This window comes from Syngnathus floridae, chromosome 6, assembly GCF_059516105.1.
Source record: "Syngnathus floridae isolate MCC-2025c chromosome 6, RoL_Sflo_1.0, whole genome shotgun sequence".
In the NCBI taxonomy this organism is placed as follows: Eukaryota; Metazoa; Chordata; class Actinopteri; order Syngnathiformes; family Syngnathidae; genus Syngnathus; species Syngnathus floridae.
The window spans coordinates 5709495-5725879 of NC_142418.1; the positions used below are offsets into that span (position 1 = coordinate 5709495).

Below are 16385 nucleotides of genomic sequence, written 5' to 3' on the forward strand. Positions count from 1 at the left end.
GTCAAGACTCTCATAAAAATATATCTTTTTTTAATGTATTGAACAATTGTGTCATATTCAACATTTCAATTATATTTCACTTTCCTTCCTTTACAAAATTATACATCCATAGTTTATTATATTATTCCTCTTGCTCCACTAAACATATACTTTTAAGTCCCCTGCATTTCCAAAAATAGTGTTTTTATGTTAAACTCTATAGCCTTTCTATATGTTTATATTATTTATTTTATTGTCACGTGAATACAAAATTTAGATACAAACTACGATGAAAACCACAGCAAATACTGTGTCTGTCAAAAGCTGTTTTTAGATGCGGTTGAGGAAGTCCAGCTTTAAGCTAATAGGGATCTGAATGGTCTCCAATGCCACAGTGGAGGGCGAGAAGGAAAGTGTGACAGAAAAGACTTTCTTGGCATCCATCATTAGTGTGGACGATTCCTCTCTGTCTTTCAAGATGTCCTATAAGGGCCAAAATGGAACAAGTTAATAATTTGAGGACTGTAAAAGAGCACTGCACTCTTGCACATGTTCGCCTATCATAACAACTCACTCTAATGGTTGCAATGAACGTGGTTGTCACGCGCTCTTCAAATTCAATCACTGGCGTGTAGAGCGTCAACACTTTAACAATCTACGATGGAGAACACGTGATGATCAAAACAAAAATCACACGTGACATGTAAAACATGAACTGACGATGAACCTGCGCGGTGGTGAGGCCCGTGCACATGTTGCAGATTGCCTGAGCGTCTGCCTCAGTCTTCTTGTTGACCTGCAGCAGCTGTGCTGCCTGTACGAGAGGCTCCAACATTTCTTTGGCACCACAGTCAGCCAGCTCCCTCTCCGCCAGCCACTCCTCCAACTGCCACACATTGTACCTGACCACAGAGGAAGCACGCAAACAGGTCAGGGTGTGTGCGACTATGTTTAAAAAGTCAGACATTAATTGAAAACTAATTAATTGCAAAAGTTAGCAGATAAAAGCAGGTGGCCACTACCTGATCTGAAGCCCTTTGCTCCATGAGCACATATCCTTCCTGAGCAGCAGGTGGTTCAGAGTGACAGCACATATCATGTAGAACTGCTGCCGGACCACTTGTTTAATGAGGCCAGAGTCCATCCCATGCTTGATCATGGTGGCGTGCCAGAGCCCAAGTTGCTGCAGGAGGACTTCCACCGTAACCGAGTCATCCTCTGGGGAACCCGAGCTCTTTTTCCTCAGACCTGTCGGTTTGGAGCCCAGAACCCCCTGGATTGTCTCGTGCTCCAACATGCTAGAAACTACAAATGACAAACACGGTCAGGACCACTTTGGTTTGATTCACACATGTTGATGTCACCTATGAGGGGCTGCAGGGTGTCCTCCATGCTTTCAATAAGCCGACAGTAAATTTGAACGGCGAGGTCGGCAAAAACAGTCTGATACTCTGTCAGCTCAAAGTTGGTCAGGCAATGCTCGTTCTGTTTCGCTGTGTTGTGCTTCTTAAACGTCTGCAAAAAGGAGTTTTGTAGAAATAATCAAATGTGTCCTTTAGATATTCTTGAGTCGTCTCATAATGGACTCATGCTTACATCATCTCCACTATATTGCTTCAGACAGTTAAGTAGTCGACTCGTGTTGGATAACCAGAAAGACGAGACGTCAAAATCTTTTCCTCTTCGCTATAGAAACAAAAACAACAACACATACAGTCGCTGTCGTCACATACCCCCCCCAACCTGTTTCCTTGATACTGAACCTTAATGACTCCTTTGACGCTGCAGAGCACAGAATTGAGCAACGTGCTGACTCGCTGATCATCGTTAACTCTGTCAGCGTATCGCAGACACATAAAGATGATATAAGCAGGAAGGCCAGGAAGGAAGTTGACAGCAACGCCACGGGCCTTCAGGTCTGAATAGAACAATTTCAAGCAACACAATCAGGCTTGACATTCTTACGTTTAGGTTTTCCCACAAGTCGATGTCAGTCACTCAAGCATGATATGTTTTGTCATACCTAAAACCAGACTTTTAACGAGGCGGCCCTCTTCACCCTCTTTGTACTCCAACATTCCCTGGTACTCTCTCTCCTTGCGAGGTATGCTCACTGCTTTGGCAGGAGAATTCGTCGAAATGGATGCTTTTCTCTGTTGAGCTTGACAGAAAAATCAAGAATAGAATTGAACATAGAATTGAGGGTGGAGGGTGTCTCCACAAGAGGACGCTAATTCCCCATACAAACGCCAAGGAATGAGTTACAAGATGCCATTAAAAAAAAAATAGACAATTTCAGAAAGCAATGGCGCCCTCTGTGGCCAGATGGGAGTATTGCATAAACAAAAGCTAATCATACAACTGAGCGAGCATTCCACAACTGATGAGTGAACTATAACAGCCAGTGGCATTCAGTTTGATGGAATTACCTTGAAACTCTTCTACTCTGCTCTTGTATAGCTGAAGGTCTTTTTTCAGACTGACTATAGTCTTGTCTTGTTTGTCCTGTTGCTCCATGAGCTCCTGCAAATATGCAGACATACTGGATTAGGGACAGGACAAGCGCCACTTCCATACACACCTAACTGTAAAACAAAAAGAGGTGAGGAATACAAATATTTAAATAATGTTTACTTTTTATATCTTTTCATATTTGGATCACTGGCTTCAACTTTTGACAGCCTCACCTAATCATGTCTTGATCGAAATAATATGATAGTTTACGATTGTTTATTTCATTATTTTATTATATTATTTATTTTTTGAATATTTTTAATAGAGCCCTTAATTTGGATCTGATTGTGCATGTATGCTATTTTTGAGAGTAAACCCACCAGATTTTCCAGCGTGAGCCGAGTAATTTCAAGCTCCAGACCCGCTTCAATACGAGCATCTTCGGGGAGCAGCAAAGTTTGAGCCAACAGCTTCTGCTGTTGCTCTTTTTCTTGCTTGAGCGTGTTCACCTCCTCCAACAGTTTCTCATACCTCTCACCATGCTGCCTTTCCAGCATCTGCATTTGGCACTCCAGAACCCTGAGATTTCAAGTCACAACATCCAGTTACCTGAACTGAATTGACACTTTGTTTCAAGTGACATACATGAGGACCGTAGCTGGCCATGCCTTTTATACAGCATAATTAATAATAAAAAAACAATAATAAATACATAAAAAAACAATAATAATAAAATAAATTAAAAAAAACGAATGAATGAATAAATAAATAAATAAACCTGTTGGTCTCCTTTAAGCCTTCGTAAGCCAGCCACAGCTCTCCGTCCTCATTCAAAGTATGGATGTCAGTGGGCCTGCCAGGTGAAGATCATACAGGATATGCGTTTGGTAACATTTAAATGAAGACTAGGAGAATTGTTTTTTACCTGTCAGTATCTTGGAATAAAGGAACCTCACTAAGGTTTAAATTCACACCCTCTCCGAGTGCAGAGTCCTGGAGGGGGGGAGTTAAAGATTACATCAAGATGAAAACTAATGGCAAGAATAATTAATATGTCATTTGTAGTATTTCATTGTCACCTTGTATTTCATAGCCTCTTGGCGGACTATGTGTGACTGGAGAAGAAGCACTTCCTCTTTTCGCAATTTCAACTCCTCGTTAGAAGAGTCAAGTTGCTCCAGCAGCACGTTGTATGTCGTGGAGCCGACAGCAGGGGGAAGCATTTCGCTGTTCTCACTGGTTAAAGACTTGCGCAGTTCACTCAAGTCCTGCTTCAACTTCTTATTCTCAGACTCTAGCTCTTGGCGCTGAATAAAATAATTTCATTCATGAAGTTAGTTTTCTAATCGTGTTTAAGAATGTATAAATATTCATCCAATGTTGTACCTTAAGCGATTCCAAATCCAATTCTGCTCTACCAGTGAGCTCCTCCTCCACATCCTTTGTTCGGAAATTCACCAACAATGGAAATAGCATCAAGAATATATGAACGACTCAATGGGTTGAGGACATACCTTGGCTTCTTCCTCTTGGGCTTCCTTCTCATCTAAGTGCCGCTGTAGCGATTGTTTGTCCCGCTCAAGTTCTCTCACTCTTCTCTGGAGCTTGAGAATGAGCGGCAGGTCGACATTGGAGGGGGTCTCATCCTAAGACACAAAAGTGCAACCTAAGTAGACATCGGCCAACATCCACTTTGAGCAGTCATTGAGTTGAAAAAAAAAATCTGCCAGTTTCTTTGCGAATGATGTGAGTAATCTGAAAATGGAAAAACATGATGGGTTACATAATGACAACAAATTATCTTGTTTACTACATTACCGCTTTGTCCATTGAGCTGTCCTGTCCAGTCGTAGAGTCACTTATTGGATTACATTTAGGCAAGTTGCTTGTGTATTCTGTCTTCTTGCATGGACTCTGTCAATGGAAAAAGCTAGACAAAGTTAAGTAATTCTCGTCCATTAAAAAAAAAAAACACCCATAAAAAATAAATAAATCCAAATAAATAAATAAATTCAAATAAATAAATAAATAACTGCCCCACCAGCCTACGTTGAAGTTCCTCCTTCAGGTCTTTATGTAGCTCCTGTAGGTGCAGGTGTTCACTCAGCAGGCTTTGGTACCGGGCGCGCTCTTCCGCTAACTCTTCCTGTAGTTTTTCAGCGTTTTCCACTTGGCTTTTAACCTCTGAGAACAACATTTCTAGTAATTTAGTCATTTATAAACAGACTGAAAGTTGTATTTACATTTTACCTGTTAACTGTTGTTTTTGTTCCAGGATGACCTGGTTAAGAGTTTCCTTTTCATCATTCAGCAAGCCATTCTTCATGTTTAGCTCCTCTACCACCTGACAGCAAATGGAGCCTTGAATATCGGAAACTCAGATACAAAACCAAAAAATAGTAACAATAATAAATATGTCACTAAAATTTTTGTTGTTGCACAAGACAGTTTAAATGATGACCTTCATTGGCCAGCTACAAAATAAAATTAATTTGTGAATTGTCATAGTATTTTTTTTTTCATAGTAGTAAGCCCGGTTAAATGCTAATAAATGAACACATGCAACTTTTCTCCATCCAACAAAATCATAGCAAAGCCATCGCAGCAACGCAGTCAACTCAAGGGACACAAACAACGCCAGAACAAATCCATAAAGTTGTAAAGAAATAAAATATGAAAAAAAGAGGAGGCTCGCCTGTTGTGTCTGCTCCTTGTAGACGTTGTTCTGCTCTTCCAAGACTTCTTTCTCACCACGGGTGTTCTCCAGCTCCCGCTGAAGAAAGGAGAGCTGCTCCATAAGTGAAGGGAGCCTCTCTGTCTTGGCTTTGGCCTTCTGCTTGGACCTCTGAAGACTTTCTATCTCTTTGCAGTGTCGCTCTCTCTCCATATCTTGGATCTTGGCCGCGGCATTCAGCCTCTCGCTGAGCTCCCTGACGTCTTTGTGCTGCGGGGGAATGCAAGCACATGGTGTGCATGTGATGCGCTGACAACGCCCAGCGACGATGTGTCTTAAGGCAAGTTGTCTTGGTCATGTCATGGTCATCATCCACAACGTGGACTACACTAACATCAATCCATTTCCGCATTCCTAATAATTCCATGCACTTAATTGTATTAATGGGGGTAAATTAAGCTAATTCCAACATGCGTCGAGATGAATTAGTTTCATAAAAAGGACACAATACAGCTCACTTCATTAGAACTGCTGAGGTGCCTTTGAGCAAGGCATTAAAACCACGACACTGCTTGAAGCTAGCCCTGCGATCAAATAATATCTAACACATCCGGCAACACAATTCTCTCACCTGCTCGTCTAGCTTGTGTTGCAACTGCATAATTTTGTTCTCCATGCCAACATTGAGATTCTTGAGATGTTCCACAGAGCGTGCCTCAACTTTGAGCTTCTTTAATTCCCGTTTGGCCAGTATACGACGTACGCAGCACTGCAGTAGGATGATGTGTGCCCGTGCACGTCGATAACGTTGCCTGGCCAACCAACCTTTTACCCACTTTTGGATGACCAAAGCTTTTTCCTCATACAAAATCTGTATATTGGAACAGAAATTAGTTCATGGTGAGGACAAGAAATGAAAATGAGATTTGGCGAGACTCGTTTTTACAGTGGTAACAACTTTGACTTTCTAGCTGATATTACCTTATAGTACATCTTTCTGGCTGCATACGCCCTGAAGAAACATTGAATGACAATAGATGCAGATCGCAGCTTTTGATAGCGTCTTCTGGCCGCCCACATTCGAACATTACGTTGAATGGCGACGGCTGCTTTTGTTCTCCGCAGAAAACGAACATAACTGAAAGCGAGAGGTGAGCATTTGTCATTCATTTCAAATTAATCCTTCTGCTGTTTTTTAATTGATCTGCTCACCAGCGTGCCTGGTGACCCCGCACGTATCTTTGAACGGTGACGGCAGACTGCTTCATCCTCAGGTATTTTTTACGGGCCAGCCAACAGCGGATGGTCTTCTGGATGCTGACGCAAGCCCTTCGGAGCCGCTCGGAACGTAATTTTTCAAAGTAGGCCACCTGGCCGGCTCTGAAGAAGATCTTGTTTTTACCAAACTGATACAGGTTCTCGTCCTGAGAAGGAAATCACAATATAGCATCATCAGTATAGACATAGTTAAGAGTGATTTTATATATAATTCACACCTGGATGAGCTTTTTGAGCAGATTTTGGCACGTCTGTTTTACATCAGGAAGCACATCCTTCTGCTTCATAAGGACCCGGTAACGACAGAAGAATTCCTGATAGGTCCATCTGCAACATTCATGAACATTATTTAGGTCTATTCATTCAAAATTTCATTGGCTTTATTTTAAAAGAGTGCTGCTACTTGGATGGGAATCCAGCTGCCGAGATTCGGATCGTTTCCAGGATGCCGCATGCTCGCAGTTGCTGCACTGCCCTCAACGGGTCCAAGCTTGATCACATAGCACATGTTACTCAATCCAGAGAGTCACACAAGTAAAAATCATCACATTCGCTTTTACCTGAACGGCACTTTTTGGTCGTTTGGTTTAATGCAGCGTACGTAGTGAGGAGTCGTTGCATTAAGAGTATCCATCAGCAAATGTAGAGACTGTCGAAACTGACACAAGTAATGGACATTCAATAAAATGAAAGATGGTTCACAAACATTACAGACAGCCATTATAAATTCTCGTTTTTTTTTTAAAGTTTTCTTTTATTGTTCCAGTAATGAAGTGCAGTAAAAAATAAAATTGTAGCGATCAGCAGTTTCTGACCTCACCTGCAGTCCAACAGTCTTCTTGTTACCTCTCTGCAACTGACCCGATTTCTTTGTGCTGCTAGTGGGTCTGTTGGTGGAACTCGTTGCCTTGTCATTTCCCACAAACAGCTTCAGCAAAAATTCAAACTGAGAAGAAAATTGAGAAGTTGTTTATATTAGTGGCCACCAGGGAGCATTGTTTTGATTTTCCAGTACAACATAAACTCCAATTTCCTCCAATAGTGCTGGCACAACAATTCCAGGGTGTGCACATAATAATATCAAGTTAGAATTTCCAGCTGGATTCTAATTTGAAAGGGTACTGACAACAACTTCCTGTAAATGACCGTTAAAGGAAATTCCTCTTTTGTGCTGTACGCCATAGCAGCGGTTACAAATGATTTTCATTTTACCTTACTCTTTTGCAACACGCATATTTGCTCCTCATTGACTGTGTCCTTGTTTTTCTCCAAGAAACCATCACACTGGTATTCCACCTGGGCACAAAGTTGTAAAGGGAAAAATGAGCAAAAGTCATTATGCGAAAGCTCGGTGACTAAACTGTGTCGCTAATTAAAGTACAAGCTAATATTGTGGTAAAAGTAAATGTTGGCATTGGCATTAAAAGTGAATGTGTTTACTCTTCCACACACACTTTTCATGAGAACGTTCGAGTCATCCACATTTCCATTTCATAATTGTTCAGCAAAGGGAAATGATGCAGTGCATGGAACATTTTTAATGACGGGAGACTCTGTTTTTCTGTTCGGTGGCGAGGCATGGATGACAGGATTCAAAGAACTTTTCAAAAGGACACAAAATTATTTTTTAAACTGAAGCATTTTTTTACCTGATCTGCAAAGTGGTGGACGATAAAAGCACAGTTTGATAGCCTCGGTTTTTCAAAGTGAGCGTTCTGCTTCAACAGGTTGTTGTACATTTTCTGACACCAGGTACCGTCAGAACCTTTCGGCATCTACGGAAACAGGAAGAAGTCAGTGACCTATTCGCTCACTGCCTTTTACTCAAAACAACATGTAGGCTCAGCCTGTGTGAAAGTTGTGATAAAGCTTCATCTGGATCATTCCTACAAAAAAAAAACTGAGATGTGTGAATTCTAACCAAATTGGTTCTATCAACAAAAAAAATATCTCCACCTACTTTGCACTCCTCATCCAGAAGGTCCAGGATACCCAATTTTGCCTCGATGAGATTGATGCATGGCTGGTTGTCATAGAAATCAATCAGTGTCCATGGAATCTCTTCTTTCATGTACTCTTCTTGCTCCAGTTTGAAGACATGCTGGAATCATAAATGGCAACGTTATGACCAAAAAAAAGCATGTAGACCAACAACAATCGTACCAGGTTGAATTGCTGCTGGAGCTTCTCATTGGCATAGTTGATACAAAATTGTTCAAAGCTATTGGTGTCAAATGTTTCAAACCTGGAGAAAGAAAAAATGGAAAAAGCAAAATAAAGGCCCAAATGTTATCGCCAAAATAAAACAGAGAAGGATGATAAGAACATACCCATAAATGTCCAGAACGCCAATGAACGAGTGTTGCTTAATTGCCGATTTGAGCACATTATTTATACAGCCAACAATCCAGCTGAAGAGTCGAGCATAAATGTGCTTGGCGAGGGCGTCTCGGCCGTTGACCGCATTGCTCTTGGAGAGGCCCTTGACGTACGTTTCCGTGGTCGTTTGGAGTTTTCTGTGGCAGAGCCAGTGGGCCATTTCATCACGGGGCACATCCATCAACTCGCAGAACACCAACAAGTGGAAATCGTTTGTCTGAAAATAAACAAAGCAAAAACAGAAGCAAACTCAAGATCTTGAGGACTTGCAAAGGCTACCGATACCAGTCACCGATACTTGTCACTGGCGCCCTCTTGGTATCACACTAACCAAAATAAACCCTCCAGCCACCCTCTCGTGTTTTTCCATTTACCAAAATGCTGCTTCTGTCCCCTGAATGGTCGATCACCTCCACATTGCTGAGATGAAGAATAGCTGCCAGAATCTGGTAAATTTCCATCTGATGGCTTTCACCGATTCCTAAAAAGAACAGTGGAAACATGGACATAAATATAATAATATATTATGACTGAGAAAATATTGATTTTGAAAAGACTCACCTAATAGTGAAAAAGCTCTCCTTGTGTTGCACAAATCTTTGACATCATCCACTCCATCAATGACTGGATTGTGACCCTGGTTAGTGTAGTGGAAATCATCAGCATCACCTTGACGCGGTACACAAATCAGTCACAAGCTCTTAAGGAACCATTTATAAATCTTAACCAAGACAAGATGTTTCTAAATTGCGTTTACCTAATTTGAAGCTTTTAAATTCTGGTAAATGTGAGGAGGCACAAAGCTGATAAAATATATGATAGTTCCTTTCTCCATAAGCCTGAAGGAAAATCAGACACACATTTAGATCGCGAGAAAGAGAACATACAGATTTGATCATGCTAAAGTGAGCATTTTATGAACCTGAAAAACAACTCTGGATTTTTCCAGTAAATACGTCCTCATGTGAGCCCCAATGATGCGTTGCTTTTTATCGAACCCGATTTCAATGTACTTCCCGAATCGACTGCTGTTGTCATTCCTCGTCGTTTTGGCGTTCCCAAGAGCCTAAACGTAATATCGCACATGAAATAACATTCACAACCGGACACCAGAACACACTTATATAACGCTTATTGGATCTCTATCTGTATTCTGTGGGGTTAAACATCACCTCCATGATGGGATTGGAGGCCAACACTCTCTCCTCGATATCCGCCTCACCGGAGGAGCCGCTGACCGTAGCAAAGTAACGCATGGCATACTTAGCAGAGACGGTTTTGCCGGCTCCTGACTCACCGCTAACAATTATGGACTGGTTCTGTTGATCGCTGCAGAAAGATACGAGACGCATAAGCAATACGAATACAAAGTCCAGCGATTCAATTTGAAGAACACCTGGCCATCTGCTTGTACGCTTCCTCGGCCACTGCGAATATGTGGGGGTCCATGTCGGCCATGTCTTGCCCACGGTAGGCGTGGATGATGTCGGCTTCATAGATGGGCAGACTCTCATATGGATTGACGGCAACAAGAACAATGCCTGTTGATTGCAACAAAGATCTCAGTAGAGCAAGCAAAAAAGTGTACAGTACAACTCTAATACCGTATTTTCTGGACTATAAGGCGCACTTTCAATGAATGGCCCATTTTAAAACTTTGTCCTTACATATGGCGCACCGGACTATAAGGTGCACCATTAATGCATCATGTCAGATTTTTAATCCAAATCAAATCATTCTCCAATTTATCTTTTTTATTTCAACTTCAGACGCAACAAATTACTTTATAATCACAAAATAATGATCCATAGTCTTTTTGATTCATGATTCATAGTCTTCAGCGCGCCACTTATGATTGATTTCATGACACAATGCTTCGGGCCAGTTTAAATTTCGGAATTTGGTCCATATTATATAAGGCGCACCGGACTATAAGGCGCACTGTCGGCTTTTGAGAAAATGTTAGGTTTATAGGTGCGCCTTATAGTCCGGAAAATACGGTAATCTTGTGTGTGTTCCTTTAAGAGCGCACAATAATCATCATCATCATCCAGATGAAGTCAGAGCACGACTCCAAAGTCTACCCAGATAGTGTGAGTCAAACAAGATGACGCTCATTACCACAGTACGTGTAAATCAACTTGGAGTCGATGAAGCGCACTTTGATGTTATGTAAGACGGCCGGTTCATTCAGGTAGCTAAGAGCCGTGAGGTCATTTTCCCCCACCAGGATGTTGGGGTTCCTCAATGGTGGAAGGTTGTTTGTTCGGGGGTCTAGTTTATATTCCACCTCCTATATCAACACAAGACACAGTTAGAGGCAAGTCAGAACTAAAAACAGTTTGACTTGCCCCACCTGCATGTACCAACTCAGCCCAAATTCCTTCAAACACTCATTCCGGCTGTGACTTACAGTGCCATCATCCAGCAGGAGAAATAACGTCTGGTTGCCAGGAGCATAATCCTTGAGTAGTTTTGCTGATTTCCACACTTCTATGGAATCCGGGAGCCATACACGGGCATGCTGGTGGACAAGTTTGAGAGAAATCAAGTCACAACCATCCAACCTTAATTCCAGTTGCAGAGAGTTTTTGTTCCTATGGAAAATTGGCATGTAGCCTCAGTCAAAACATATCTACGCTATTACTAGTAGGAGGTGCCAAAATTATAAACACTCTGTACAGTAAAATTATATTGAAACCTCATTTTGTGGTGAGAGCACTGGCAAAATACATAAATGTCCCCAAAAAGTCTGCCAGAAAAGATAAGGAAGGGGAAATGGTCTGTGGTCACCACATTAATTGTCTTACAAACTGAATTTGAATTTTCAAGTCTAGTTCCATTTACACATCAGCAAGTGGAACTGATTCACAATCGATTGCTGCTTAACCAAAGGTGTTCCCTTTACTTTTTTTCGAAGTATTTTTTGCACCGTTCGTAACCTCGAAACATGCCATTGCTGCCGTAAACAGAGGACTCGCTGAACTACCCACTTGAAATGAGATCAGACATTCCATAAAAGTTATTCTAAGCGTCCGACAGATAAAAATAAAGGCAAGAAGAATTTAATAGCTCCGAATACGTTTACGAGACGGGGGGTTCCGAGCAAAGCACACTTGGTGAGTAAAAATGGTTGACTGATAAATTTAGGAATGTAAGCTTACCTTGGTGTAAAGCTCCGGACCTGCCATGACGTGCAGTGAAAGTTAAAAGCCAAACTGTCACAACTTCTTTCCGAGCCGCACAGCAGCCTTCACCGTCAAGGTAGCCTCTACCTTGCATTCACTTCAAAGTGCTTGGAAATGGAAAGAAGCAGAGCGGGCAGCGGGCTAAACCCGAGATTGTAACGGTGACCTCAGTGAAGTAGAAATGTATCTATTTCAAACGCAAGACAGTAAAAAGTCATTTCATCAAATACGGCCAAAGAAGCTTGAAGTAACGATTACCGTGCACGGTAGGCAGTTTTGCGTCAGGTCACGGGTCAATTTAGACTATTTTAAAGTTTGAACTCAAAGGAAAGTACTGTACGTTGTGCATGAATTCCACTATCGGGGAGGGAGAGACGCGATTTCGCGCAAGTGCAGTCAGAGCTGTGGAATTCAATATTATTGACTCCTAATCAGATTCTGAGCTTGAGGCTAAAAACACAAGTTAACAACGTTGCACACTTCAACGCTACTAGAGCGCCTCTTGGTGGCCGAAAGGGAAACTCAACATTGTGCCAAAATAGGACCTGAAAGTCTAAAAAGTAAACAGAAGTGTCAAATGTTGTAATAAGGTTTGATTTCCCCCCCAAAATATTAAAGGATACATTTTGGAATAAATTTTACAGTTAACTTGTTCTCACAATAATTTCAGGTACACTTTACGTACTAACAGTTGTTTGTTCTCCCCTTGATTTACCTACAAAAATGCATGTGGATGAGACCAACATGAGGTCGAATGAGTGCGTTCCTATGAAAGAAGCATTTCAAAGATCTGGAGTGCCGAGCCAGTCTCCAGACCTCAACTCCAGAGGAATTAATAAGCCTATGTTGCCCAGCAACAGCCCAAAAACATCACTAAACCAACCAACAAATAGGAATATTGTGCAAAAAATATTTTATTTACAAAACAAAAGGCACAGAGTGCACATGCACACCTTCCTTCAATAAAATCCAAATCGACTCAAGTCAAACTCCAAGATGACTCAAGCGAATCTGACATCAAATATTGCTAAAGAAATACAGTTTACTTCAATTAAGGCCATTTGGGAAGTTGGGTGATCCGGAGACCACGCTTCAAGTCTTCGCAGACCATCGTCAACAAAACCCATTAACAATTGTATGCAACCGGTCTGTGAGTACTTTGAAAGAATGACTGTTATATAGTAAGCGTGGGGAAAAACATTTGATGAATAAAACAAAAGGATGACGCCACATGAGGATTTGTCCTTAAACAATTCAACTGAGGCACATATCTGAAAGCAGGAATATGTTTCACTTATAGCTGGGAATGATAATAAAGCTGTTCAGTTAGCCAGTTTGCTTGTCACAATGGTGGTCTTCCTCTGAGGCAGGTCCTGAGGCGTCGGGATGTGACCGCCGGTGATCTCGGACTTCTCCGTCAGGACTGAAGGCAACTGCTTTTTCTTTATTTTGTCCTGGGCCATGTTGTAGTCTCCAGAATCAAAATACTTGGGCTGTGTGAACAAAAACAAGGATCTTAAAATGTTGATTTAATGAGATAGAGGGCTGTTATTGAGATAGAGGGCTGTAATTGCGATAGTAACCCCTTTCTGAAGTCTTTTTCTCAGGAAATCCGATCCTCCGGGTTTGGCTCCAAGACTGCCATACCTGGCTTTCAATTTGGCCTCTGCTTTCTCTGGACTAACAACTGTATCATCCAGTTCCTGTCGAAACCAAGTATAAAGTCAAACTTCTACACCGATGGTAAAATGAAGAGAAGTTCAAACCAAAATCTACAACAGAAAGATCTAAAGGCGACAACAATTCTGGCAAGTGTTTGCAATTACTTTTGAAAATTGCATACATTTCTTCGAGGAAATGCGTTTTAACCTGCCAAGCACATTCGACACGCAGCATTTGGAACAATAGCGGACACCACCATTTATGAATGGCAAGTGGTACGCGTAGCATCACGGTGGAATTTTTTCCACTTGTATTTTGTTTTTTTTAATATAAAGTTGCCAGCTAACTGATTTGACTAACTTGGCAATAGCATCCCTTTGGTTGCACTAGCCGTGAAAGCCCAACTACGGAGGCCTAAACACCATACCCTGATCAAATATTTTATTTAACCAAAACAAAAATATTACCTGTTCTTCCAATGCTTTCGTTCCTTCGGCCTCGTCGGACATTGTGCTCATTGTAAAAGCTAGACGATGGACCCTGAGTAGGCGGAAGTGTCCCTTTACTACAGCAGTAGCAAGAGGAGCAAGCGCCTTATGTGCTCTGACGCCTGCTGGGCTGCAAGGTTACGCAATCGATCCCAGATACTCCAATAACCCGAGCGTCCATCGTTTGATCTTGTCTATCGACCCGTTACTTAAATTGAACTGCCCGATAAGAACTAGTGGAATAAAATAAAATTGTTAGCATCACGTCAACATAGTGATGGGGTCTAAAACTGAATTATAATGTGTGGAATCATTTGTAATTTCTGCCTTTAAAAATATGTGCAGTAGTAGAATGTGACCGTCATCATGACAACTGTTAAACACACACAAAAAATGAAACAGCACCAATGCTTGTTTTTTTTTTTTTTTTTTTTTTTTTTTAACAATGAAAAGTGTTTATTCTGTCGTTTGTTGTCTTTACTGCAATAAAGTTATGGTAATGTTATGCAAAGGGTAGAATGAACTAAAGCATACACGTAAGAGCAAGTGTACAGCACTTAACAGTGAATCCAAGGCAGGAAGCATTTCTTTTGTAGAAATAATTGTAGTCACACAAAACCAGCACATTTAAATGTCCTCTTCTCCCATCTCCACATCCTCTTGTAATTTCTGCATCATTTTCTCCTCCATTTGTTTGGGTTTTCCTGTAAAGACAAACAAAAGATTTGTCTCAATTTGACTAAATACAACAGCGAGTCAATCTGGGATTTATCCCAAAAGAGTTTTCAATACTTCAACTGAAAATGTACCTGCGTGTGGAGCTTTGATGAGGTGAATATTCTTCTTCACTTCCTTGATGACCTCTTCCTTTTCCAATTCTTTGCCCTTCTTTAATCTGAAAAGTGGAGAGAACACGCAATGCTCGATTTCATTTTAAGTTGGATAGGAAAAGTACAAAGGAAAAGTCAGATAAATGACATTAACGTCTGACAATTAACAAGTGCTCACCTGTTCATGATGTATCTGGCCTGCCGTTTTCGTTTTATTTCTTCCACTTTCTTTATTGCTTCCACTGTAAAATGGACACACAAATGTTAATTGGCACAGATAAAATATTCTTGTCCAATCCAACAGAAAAGCTCTATCAAAAATGAAGCAAGAATGTGTCAATTATTCAAAATTTTCTTCCCAAAAAAGTGCCATACCTGTCTTATCCCATATCTCCCGGTTATATTTAACAGGAGTATTTCTGCGTTTCTCAAACTCCAAACAGTTATCCTGAAAAACACACACAATGGATGATGAAAGAATCATACTACACTTGCATAGTATTTTTTAAAACATTTTTTAAATACTAACTTACCACTGTCAATTCCTTTCCAGTTGCCTTACGGAATGCTTTGGTCCATCTGGTCTTTCTGGGGTTACGCTTCTTCTTGAAATTCCTGTGGCATTTTGATTTGCAGAATCTGAAGGTCTAAAATTGTGTGCGGGGAAACAGTCAGTAAAAAAACCCAGACTTATTTTAGGCGCATAAATATCATAGTGAAGCTACTCTTCTGGTTTGTACATGGTTTTGATATTATTTCGGCGTGATTTTGCTGCAGTAACGTTAAGCTGTCAGGGTAAGTTCCACTAGTTAACCTTTAAGAGGCGCTCACTCCACGCGAAATGCCAATACGCAAGTAGCTTCCGTTTGTTAAATGCCTGGGCAGCATCAAAACAATACCGTGGCAAGAGCTAAGGTTAACAGCCCACAAGAAATCCACATTAAGACAGGTCCAAATCAATCTCCTCCTTATCAGTCTTTTTTATGTTTGTTTTCGCTCAAATTTAGAACAGAATGTTTCGTCACTCTCATCCACGTGAACACGTTAGCATTAGCCCACCACAGACGACGGACAGAACGTTGAAACGCTAAATTACTTGATTTTTGACGAACAAAAATGTGACATACCTTGCAGTCATTCCGCACAAACATAACTCCATGTCCTGGGTACACCGGACCCGAGCAGAAATAACACTTTTCGATGCGCATCTTCACGCCAGATGTACGGCGTGCTACGTGTGACAACAATAAGACCGGACACTTCTTTCTACTTCCGCTTTGGCAGTTACTGAAAGTGTTGATGCTAAAATGTACTGCCCCCTGCTGGACATATTTCGCTCAACAACTGTTAATCACACCGAGACAGACAGATGTGCTACTATAATACGACATACATTCAAATCTATTTAAGTTTTCAAACGGTTATAAAGTAGATCAAGTAGACAAGGAAACAA

At 41.1% G+C, this 16385-nt stretch overlaps 3 protein-coding genes across 3 annotated transcripts; all 3 read right to left on the reverse strand.

Moving 5' to 3' along the window:
- Window positions 1-8: 8 nt before the first annotated feature.
- LOC148396080 (unconventional myosin-Va-like) lies at window positions 9-12442 on the reverse strand. The gene is made up of 40 exons (XM_088377952.1): window positions 11929-12442; window positions 11178-11288; window positions 10886-11057; window positions 10161-10305; window positions 9937-10093; window positions 9687-9830; window positions 9522-9603; window positions 9326-9433; window positions 9139-9245; window positions 8716-8981; window positions 8549-8630; window positions 8346-8486; window positions 8035-8160; window positions 7598-7681; window positions 7206-7331; window positions 6946-7043; window positions 6789-6875; window positions 6604-6712; window positions 6320-6531; window positions 6089-6245; window positions 5739-5978; window positions 5129-5377; window positions 4684-4777; window positions 4475-4617; window positions 4252-4347; window positions 3948-4079; window positions 3820-3873; window positions 3513-3740; window positions 3359-3426; window positions 3212-3286; window positions 2814-3012; window positions 2409-2502; window positions 2003-2140; window positions 1743-1897; window positions 1576-1665; window positions 1344-1494; window positions 1002-1284; window positions 707-881; window positions 554-634; window positions 9-462 (listed from the first exon to the last, which is right to left on the reverse strand). The coding sequence occupies exons 1-40, from the start codon at window positions 11953-11955 to the stop codon at window positions 310-312; spliced, it is 5439 nt and encodes a 1812-aa protein (XP_088234078.1). The 5' UTR covers window positions 11956-12442; the 3' UTR covers window positions 9-309.
- Window positions 12443-12848: 406 nt separating this feature from the next.
- Window positions 12849-14251, reverse strand: LOC148396081 (cAMP-regulated phosphoprotein 19-A-like). The gene is made up of 3 exons (XM_088379491.1): window positions 14082-14251; window positions 13536-13655; window positions 12849-13445 (listed from the first exon to the last, which is right to left on the reverse strand). Exons 1-3 carry the CDS (start codon window positions 14130-14132, stop codon window positions 13275-13277), a joined length of 342 nt encoding a protein of 113 aa, XP_088235617.1. The 5' UTR covers window positions 14133-14251; the 3' UTR covers window positions 12849-13274.
- Window positions 14252-14542: 291 nt separating this feature from the next.
- Window positions 14543-16225, reverse strand: rsl24d1 (ribosomal L24 domain containing 1). The gene is made up of 6 exons (XM_088379490.1): window positions 16060-16225; window positions 15466-15579; window positions 15308-15380; window positions 15111-15174; window positions 14912-14997; window positions 14543-14806 (listed from the first exon to the last, which is right to left on the reverse strand). The coding sequence occupies exons 1-6, from the start codon at window positions 16138-16140 to the stop codon at window positions 14730-14732; spliced, it is 495 nt and encodes a 164-aa protein (XP_088235616.1). The 5' UTR covers window positions 16141-16225; the 3' UTR covers window positions 14543-14729.
- Between the last annotated feature and the right edge of the window lie 160 nt (window positions 16226-16385).

Bases quoted from the DNA above. Each gene is read 5' to 3' on its own strand.
- LOC148396080 (XM_088377952.1), bottom strand. From the start codon at position 11,955: ATGGCAGGTCCGGAGCTTTACACCAAG. The intron at 6,246-6,319 runs GTGAGCAGATCA...TCTCGCTTTCAG, and splicing joins CGGGGTCACCAGGCACGCTG to TTATGTTCGTTTTCTGCGGA. The intron at 635-706 runs GTTCATCGTCAG...TCTCCATCGTAG, and splicing joins CGGGCCTCACCACCGCGCAG to ATTGTTAAAGTGTTGACGCT.
- LOC148396081 (XM_088379491.1), bottom strand. From the start codon at position 14,132: ATGAGCACAATGTCCGACGAGGCCGAAGGAACGAAAGCATTGGAAGAA. The intron at 13,656-14,081 runs GTAATATTTTTG...TGGTTTCGACAG, and splicing joins CGAAAGCATTGGAAGAACAG to GAACTGGATGATACAGTTGT. The intron at 13,446-13,535 runs GTTACTATCGCA...TTGTTCACACAG, and splicing joins GAAAAAGACTTCAGAAAGGG to CCCAAGTATTTTGATTCTGG.
- rsl24d1 (XM_088379490.1), bottom strand. From the start codon at position 16,140: ATGCGCATCGAAAAGTGTTATTTCTGCTCGGGTCCGGTGTACCCAGGA. The intron at 15,580-16,059 runs GTATGTCACATT...ACACAATTTTAG, and splicing joins TTGTGCGGAATGACTGCAAG to ACCTTCAGATTCTGCAAATC. The intron at 15,175-15,307 runs GTATGGCACTTT...TCCATTTTACAG, and splicing joins GGAGATATGGGATAAGACAG to TGGAAGCAATAAAGAAAGTG.